Consider the following 9,166-nt stretch of genomic DNA (forward strand, 5'->3'; position numbering starts at 1 on the left):
AAAACTACCACATTATCACTTTTCCTGGATAGTCTCTTTCCAAAAACAGAGATATCATGCATGCGAGATGTTTCCTCTGGAGACAAAACAAACCGGAGGGGCGGATAGAAGTGCCCAGAAGACGAGGAAGAAGACGTAAGAAGATGCTGGATGACGTTGGGGACAGAAGAGGATACTGTCATTTGAAGGAGAAAGCTCTAGATCGCATTAAGTGGAGGAATTGTTTTGGAAGAGACTGTGGACCTGTCGTCTGACAGATTACTGATGAATGAATGAAACTGAGTCTTTCAGTTAAGATTTTATAATACTGAGATAATACAATTTAAAAATTAAAAATATAAATTCTTATAAATAAGGTACATAAAATGTATACAAAAGTATGCAGTCTACACAACAATAGTCTGTATTTAAAACAAAGTAGACATTATCGTATCAACATTTGTTTTTATTGACACTACATGTTTCGACCCTTATACTGGGTCATTAATAGGCGTTCAATGATACCAGACTCAGTTGCTGAATTGCATTTAACAATTTGCATCTAATTCTTCAATAAGGAGCTTTACTGTGCACATGGAGTGTTTTAAATGCATAAACTGAGTCTTTCAGTTAAGATTTCAGAATACTCAGATAATAAATTATAAAAATTAGAGACGAGAGATTAAAACATAAAAATTAAGATTGTACTCCAATGGAAAATGCTATATTTTGTGATAAATCTCTTTAAAACTTTGGGACCAGTAAGTGTTGACGTGATTTTCTGGTGGTAGAAGCGACCGCAGTGTGAGGCTCCTGCTTATCGACATTTACATAACCGGTAGTTAAGAGTTCTCTGCAATCCATTGTGCTCCAATTACTCCACCAAATGTCTCTGCATAGTGTGAGCCCACTACATAAGCGGGGCAGGTATGATGCGGCAGTACGATTTTCTTCTTGCGCCTTGTTCTTGCTTTCAGACTTAAGTTTAAGGCGTTTAAGAATATTTTCACGGTTCGCTCTAGTGTTGTAGGTTCCTACATTGAAACAAAGGTGGCCTCTCATAAAAGATTAACTCAACATTTAAAATTTTGCTGTTAATGTTTTGTGTAACCACCACTTTTTTTAACTTTCATTTAAAAGTTAAAGGAGCGGATGAGAGAAGATACCTGCCACCGAACTATGCTGACGTATATCAGCATGAGAGGATGTTAGTCGTGCCACAGATCAGATGGTTAGCCTCTGGCTTCCCACCGCGGAGACTCGAGTTTAATCACGGTTAGGGTGACGTGGGATTTCTGACGGACAAAGTGGTTCTGCGGCAGACTTTCGCCTGCCATTTGTCAATTCTGTGACTGCTCCACATTCACCTGCCATAATTATCATTTCCATCCATTGTCGTGTTTTTATTTCAAAAAGGGACATCTTGGTGACTGGGCGCTGTCTCCGTCCTACCAAACGAAAACAGGAGTTTAACCTTCAGGACGTACACTCCGTTGTAAATTTCGACCTTGTCAGTGTGGTCACCACTTTACCAGCGGAAGAAGGCTTACAAGTCATCAGAAATAAATTAATGTGGATGCTTCTTTCTCAGAGCGTTCATCCAAGCAGGTTGAAATATCATGGAATTACTGGGCATGTGTTTAGGAACTACGCATTACCAGTTTGAGGATAAATTCTATTGGCATGCAGACGGAAAAGCAAGGAGCAGCTGACTGTCGCGGCGGCCATTAATGTGTTTATTGAACAGTTTGAGGAGATGGTATTCGACACAGCAAACCACGCATACGCTACATGGCTCAGATACTTTGAGGATACTTTTGTGATTGGGCCACATGGTCCACAAGATTCCAATTTTTTTGCCCACTCAACAGCCTTAGACCCACCATAAAATTCGCAATGGAAGACGAAATCAACATCCATCCTTTCTTGGACGTCTTGGTGATCAGTGTGACGACGGAAGTGTAAGGTGCCGCGCCCAAAATGAACATTGTCTATATCTCACGTCTCACCACCGCCGTCACGTCAGAAGCTGGTAAGATCCCTTACACTGGAGTCAAATATTTTTATTGTCTCTCCGTATTTTATGACGTCACATTGTTTTCACGGCGTTTCATTTGTCTTCCAGTAGCGCAGCGCGGTCTAATTTCTCCTCTATAGCTTGTATATCCGTTCCCATGTGTTGGACTTCGGGTATTAAAGAAACTCTCTCTTTCGCGATGTTGTCACCGTCTTCTCTTGTAATGTTTAATTGTTCTCTCTGTAGAGCTGCATTGAAACGCTGGGTTCGCATTATTTCAGCTGCAATTTTATGAGCGTCCCTATTTTTTCTCACGACCTCACTATCCGCCGCTGTGTGTTGGACTCTTAGTATGAAAGGGTTTCCTTCTTCTTTGATATTTTCACACTCTTCTCCTACAGAGTTCAATTGCTTTTCCAGGAGAAAACTCTTTTGGCACTGGGCGCGTAGCTCTTCTATTACAAGTTTTAAATCGTTTATATCTTTTTTCATGGCGTCTCTATTCCCTGCTGCCCGTCTGGCTTCTAATTTGTAAAAGTCTCTCGCTTTTTTGATATTGTCGCAAAGCCTTCTTGCAGCGTTTAATTCCTTTTCCTGTATATCTGCGTCCTTAATCGTCAATCGAAGATTTTCTATTTCAAATTTTAGAGCATCCCTCTCAATCTTTATGGTCCCTCTACTCTCTGCTACTTTCTGGGCCTTTAGAATGAAAGCGTTTCTCTGTTTTTTCATATTTTCGCACTGCTGTCTTGCAGTGTTCAATTGCTTTTCCAGTAGAGCATTTTCCTCAGACTTGGTTCGGAGCTCTTCCATTTCAACTTTCAGGGTCTCCATAATCTTCTCCATGGACTTACATTCCTCTTCTGAGCGTCGGTATCTGTACTGGAAGGAGTCTCTCTCTTTTGCAATAAAGTCACGCTGCACTTTTACGTCATTTAATTCCTCTTCCAATAGCGCAGCTTTGTCACACTGGCCTCGGAGATTTTTTGTTTCAAGTTCTAGTGCGTTACTTTCCCTTTTTAAAACATCTGTATCCGCTGCTATCATTTGGGCTTTTAATACCATAGCGTCTCTTTCCCGAGTGATGTCCCCGCATTTTTGCATTAAAGAGTCTAATTGTTCTTTCAGTTTACCGTTCTGTTTACATTGGGCCCTGAGCTGCTCTGTTTCAAGCCTCAGGGCGTCTCTCTCCTCTATTGTGTTTCGCGTAATCTCAGCGTTGAGCTCTGCTTCAAAAATAAGGGCGTCCCTCTCTTTTGTCACTTCGTCGGCATAATCTTTTAGTGTCGAAACACACTTAAACTGGTCTCGAAATTCTTCTATTTCTCGTTTTAGGGCGTCCCTCTCACGCTTTATGGCCTCTATTTCACCTGTCATGCATCTTCCTGTGTCAAGAAGTAGCGATCCTCTGTCTTGAGCCATTCCAGTTTCTATGATATTGTCCATGTCAGTTTGACTTTCATCTACCTCGTCCTCTTCACCTGAAGTGGAAGCGTCTGAGTACGATGAATCCTTTTCCATATTTTGAAGCACAGCTCCGTGTATGTGCTGTAAATCTTCACTCTGTAAATAATTTCACAACACACATCAGCGGCCTATGAAGACTGGTCTTATCTCATGTTCAGAAGCTATTATTATTATTATTATTATTATTATTATTATTATGATTTATTCATTTAAATTGCAAATGGGTTTTTACCCGATAGCAGTGGTACTACAATATGACATAACACACAAAATAACACACCACACTCAAACAAAACACAGCACACAAACTACACAAACGACAAATGATAAATTAAGACACAATAAATACAATGAAAATACACTTACAACTATAACAAATACAATTACAACTACAATTATACAAACTAATATTAATAAAACAATAAGTATACTATAAACTAAACAGTAATAGTGTTGGAATTTGTAATGCCATGTTCTGAAGCACCCACATTTCACCATGACTTCCCCTCTATCACATTTCACTTATCACTAAGAATTAACCTACAAAATATACAGTAGTGCCATGGGGGCAGACACTTCGCTTGATATGATTATATAAAATTAATAAAACAGGATTCGCGCCGTGTGAATATGTAATGGGGCACACCTCCTCTTTGTGAGTGCCCTGTCTATGGACATATCAGGATAGGTATCCTGAGAAGTTACTTATCTGTTCTCTCTGTAATGGGTAAAGTACACGACAGTGTAATGTGTACAAATGTGAATCTCAATCTTGCCCTACGCTACTCAAAAGCAGACTTAAATTTTATTAAACATATTGAGCAGAAATATATATTTTTAATTTAATTCTTATGTGATATAACGGGAACGGAATTAGTATATCGCAGAATTGCAACGTGACCAATAAAGGGCGAACTGGAAATTATTTGGAAGGACGCAGCCGTGGTTCTGTGCCGGTGAGATTCTTATATTTATTTTAGTTACGAGCTATAAGCATTACCAGGCTAAACAACATGTCTAGTTACTAACATGTGACAATATTTTCACGATCTAGGGGTGTGACTATAGACGGCGTATGGATTGGTGAACGAATTTATTCCCCGCTCATACAGACCACTCGAAACTACAAGTAATTAAAGAGCCACTACTAATCTCCATAATTCACACATCACCATAGCACCCGCTAAGCCTTCTTCCAGCCTGACGTGTCTTCAACAGTCGTTCCCTAGCAACGGCTTGTAACAGTGGAGATTTTTTCAGCTTCCCGCCCTTAGGTCCCATTGTCACAGCCGCCCGTGTAGAACTCTTCACAGTTGCCAACACTCAATTGACTTGTTCCCAGGTGGGTGGCCACTTCACTAATCTTCTCTTCACAGGCTTTCAACTGAAATGACAACTGAACTCTCCACTAAGCAACCAGCCGTAACATATAAGGGCATGAATAATTGAAATAAGAAAAAATAATTTCTTAACCAGTCACACTGGACGGAACTACGTACTAGTATTTAACTTTTTCATATTATTATTAGTGTGACGGACCAGAATGAAACAAAACAATAATCTCTTAATAATTCCTTGATTTTTGTATTATGGCATTTTTATAGACAATGAATGGATGGAGCAACAGTAATAATCACTCCTAAAATTAAATCCGACTATTAATTTTTAAAGTTGCTTTCTGTCAGGGTCAGTAATCAAGTGTATATAGTGGACATAGTTGTTCGGTCAAACTACACAGGTGAATGGCCTGATTATGCTCTCATAGAGGCCGCAAGGTACTGCTAATAAACAACAAAGTATTTTAAATTAGTAGTTCGTAAAGATTTGTGTGTAAATGCTGCTTTTATGACACTACAAATTTATATATGCCACTATATCATCATATACAGCACTGACAAGCTTCTTAAATCTGCCACCCTCTCAGTTTGCTTACCGTTACCGAACTTCTTTTCAAGTTGGCCTTTTTCAATTTTTTACCTACCTCCTCACTTCCTGGATCTCCTACAATTCCTCGTGATAAAGAACCTCCCATTGCTACCAAATTAAAGTACTTGTCTTCTCTTCGAAATAAATTGGTTTCTGTCTTGTAAATCAAGAATAAAAACTCCGGCCAGCATCAAAGCAACGAAAGAATAACATTATTGTCGAAGGAAGTCAGTATTCAAACGAGAGAATAGCAGCATAATTGTCGAAGGAAGTCAGTATCCAAACAACGAGAGAATAGCAGCATAATTGTCGAAGGAGGTCAGTATCCAAGCAATGATGGAATAACAGCATTATCATCTAAGAGATAACAGGTTAATGTAAGGAAATGTATTTTTAACTTGCGCGCCAAAGGCTATTTACTGCATCTGCACGTGGCCTTTCGTAGACATAAATACATAATTTTAATAACAAACGAGTTTAAACTGGTCGATCAATGCTCAAAAATGAATTGTATGTTTGTAGTTATAGATGTTACCAGGGTGATGAATTTTACCGTCTCACTTGTGGAAACAGTTCGAGTTTGTCATTAAATTTGTAGATAGTTCTTATACTCGTATTAACAACTGAACTGCTGCAGCAAGATCTTTTTTCCTTCCTTGAATTAATAAAAAGCTCTATCAGGGCGCCATAACTTCGATGTCCCTCAAGAGCAGATTGGGGGAACGGTTGAAGATTTATATACCCTGGGATATAACGTCGTATAGACCGGTGAAAATCTGCCGACATTTTGGTATTCTGCTTGCTGATGGCTTCGTGCTGGTTTCTTTCTTGACTTAAACTTACACCTTGAAGATGGAGGCGATATGTTGTTCCGAAGTTTCTGCTCACTTTCACAGAACTACACGGCGTTATAGGCTATCCCTGAAGATCAAACTGTTCATACTACTATTTTAATTTTTACATTTTTAAACAATGGAGGGAAAGAAAAAATATCCTGATTTGAATGGTAGCAAGCAGTAACAAGATTTCATCTGCTCTCTCAGTTAATTCCAGAATGCAGGTCACATTTGTTGACATCATTCCCAAATCTTTGTACTTTGCCACATTTTCAAATATGTGTTTATGTAATAAATTTGCCCTGCATTCTGGTAACAAGACATTTACACATACCAGTAGATAGATTTTTCTACAATTCATTATTTTGTAATTATTCTACCAAATCACTTCATACAGTTATAAGTGGCAGTTCTCCCCCCCCCCTTTTGAAATTTGCTTTCAAGACAAGACTGCATGAAAATACATTTGCAGGGAACAGTATTTCCCACCGTTGATTTTCATTGTACCACGTGCTTGCTGACATATCCAAAATTGTGTCTGTGTGTGTAATGGGAAAGCAGGCAAATGTCATACAATAATAAACATTTACATGGAACAAGGCTAAGTTAGAGAATGGTTATGCTACTTCCCTTTTTTCAGAATGCAAACTGTATGAAGTATATAACAGAACATCTGAAAGACAAAATATAATAGTACTGTTTACCACTTTATCTGGTTCAGTTTTCACACTTTTCCAGACTGCTTTCACTTTATTATTTGCCTCTTAATATCTGTTCATTGTTAAGCATACAGTTGGCCTCTTTAAGGATTTGAGTTAAAACCCTACAATTTTTCTGTATTGAATTTCTGTTACCTGGGTCATACTAAATTGGCTATTTTGGTAATCATCATGTTTGTGTGTATGAGATGTTTTCATAGCTACACCGATCCAACCATCACCTGACACCCTTTTTTCTTGATTTGGTTGAGGAAACTTGCTTAAAAGTTTCTAAAGATATTCACGAATGTGTTAAATTTTGAGTTTACATCATGACTACTTAACACTTGTTCCCAATTTTCTTTATTTTGATGTGCTGTAAATTCTTCTTTAAGTTTCATTATTTGTCATGTCTGGTTTGTTTCTTACCATTATAATATGAATATAATTTTATGGTTTATGCCTAGAAGTTGAGCATCACGATTCATCAGAAATATTACCCTTCTTGGAGCTGTCTATATAAATGTTTGATGGCAGTACTGGAGTAACTCTAAACACCTATACAGTGAACTACTGACAGAAAATTAGAACTTTGGTTGTGGTAACTTTCAGTAATATCAGTGTTTATCACCACAGATGTTAAATTTCTTTTCAACAAAGATACTCCCCCATTTGCTAGATTTTGTCTACAGCAACTAGCTCCTGGCATACACATATTTAGATTAACCTGTACACTCTGGTGCTTTCATATGCTGTTCAGTTAAACATAGTACATTTTATGTATTATTAATAGTCACTGATAAATCATCAGTTTTAAGTCCTCTGACGTTCTGACGCCATGCCACAAAATTCCTCTGATTCCTCGTATTGTAAATTTAGGACTGGCTTTTTTTAGTGGCATGGATAACTTTTAGTTCTAGACCTATGATTTACTGTGTATTATATAAGCTGACAAAGCAATTATCACCGTTGGAGCTCCTTGCAAGTTTAAAGTCTCCAACTGCCTAATAAATAAATTCCACTGACCAAAATAATTACTCTTGCAAGCCACGAAGTTTAAAGGTAACCAATCAAGCTAAGTTAGGAAGGCACCACCATTTGAAATCAATGGCTTGCAGAAGCTGGTGACTTCAAGCGACGTCCATCCAGAAAGTGTCAACTAATTCTAATGCAGTCACTCATTCATGGAGCTGAGCCCTCTTTGGGAAGCTACCAATTGTGCAGCTACTCAAGAACTTCCTAGAATTTTATGGAACCTGAATATTCATTACTGTATTCACAAGAACTGCTCACCATCCATCCATACCATCCCATCCTATCTGTATAAGACTCATTCTAATGTTGTTCATCCACCTATGCCTTGGTCTTCCTAGTGGTCTCTTTCCTTCTGGCTTTCCCACCAATATCCTATATGCATTCCTTTTCTCCCCCATTCGTTCTACATTCGCTGCCCATCTCATCCTCCTTGACTTGATCATTCTTGGCAAAGAGTGCAAAGTTGTGAAGCTCATTATGTAGTTTTCTCTAACCTCCCGTTACTTCATCTCTCTTCGGTCCAAATATTTTCCTCAGCGCTGTTGCCAAATGCAAGTCAGGGTAGCGCAGGTGGTATAGCGACTGGCTATGGACTGGATGACTGAGGGGTCAGAGTTCAAGTCCCGGCAAGATCAAGAATCTTCTGTTCTCCAAATTGTCCAGACCAGCTCTGGGGTCCACCCAACCTCCTTTCCAATAAGTACTGGGTGCAGTTCCACAAGATATTGTGAAAAAAGTATATCATCATCATCAGTAATCTGTCAGATGACAGGTCCACAGTCTCTTCCAAAACAATTCCTCCACTTAACGCAATCTAGAGCTTTCTCCTTCAAATGACAGTATACTCTTCTGTCCCCAAGGTCATCAAGCATCTTCTTACGTCTTCTTCCTCGTCTTCTTGTCACTCCTATCCGCCCCTCTATCTTTCCTTCAATAACTTCTTTTAGAAGGCAGTTTCTGAGTAAAACATGACCAATCCAATTAGCCTTCCGTTTTCTTATTTCGTGTAGGATATTACTCTGCTCACTGACTCTAATTAACACTTCTTCATTTCTCACATAATCGGTCCACCTGATCTTCTCCATCCTTCTCCAACACTACATTTTGAAACTTTCCAGGTGTTTCTGATCTACTGCCCAAAGTGTCCAAGTTTCAGCCCCATACAGAGCTATGCTCCAAATGTAGCATTTCACTAGTTTCTTCCTCAA

General features: G+C 38.8%; 1 protein-coding gene across 2 annotated transcripts in view; it reads right to left on the bottom strand.

Moving 5' to 3' along the window:
- Positions 1 to 463: 463 nt before the first annotated feature.
- LOC111861924 (testis-specific gene 10 protein) overlaps positions 464 to 9,166 on the bottom strand; it is a 13,316-nt gene continuing 4,613 nt past the window's right edge. For both annotated transcript variants that reach the window (XM_023846890.2, XM_033750509.1), the window contains exon 2: positions 464 to 3,559. In XM_023846890.2, coding sequence (XP_023702658.1) covers positions 2,090 to 3,559 — 1,470 coding nt within the window. In that variant the 3' untranslated portion in view covers positions 464 to 2,089. The remainder of the gene's footprint in view (positions 3,560 to 9,166) is intronic.

This window comes from Cryptotermes secundus, unplaced genomic scaffold (genome assembly GCF_002891405.2).
Source record: "Cryptotermes secundus unplaced genomic scaffold, Csec_1.0 scaffold84, whole genome shotgun sequence".
NCBI classification, from domain to species: Eukaryota; Metazoa; Arthropoda; class Insecta; order Blattodea; family Kalotermitidae; genus Cryptotermes; species Cryptotermes secundus.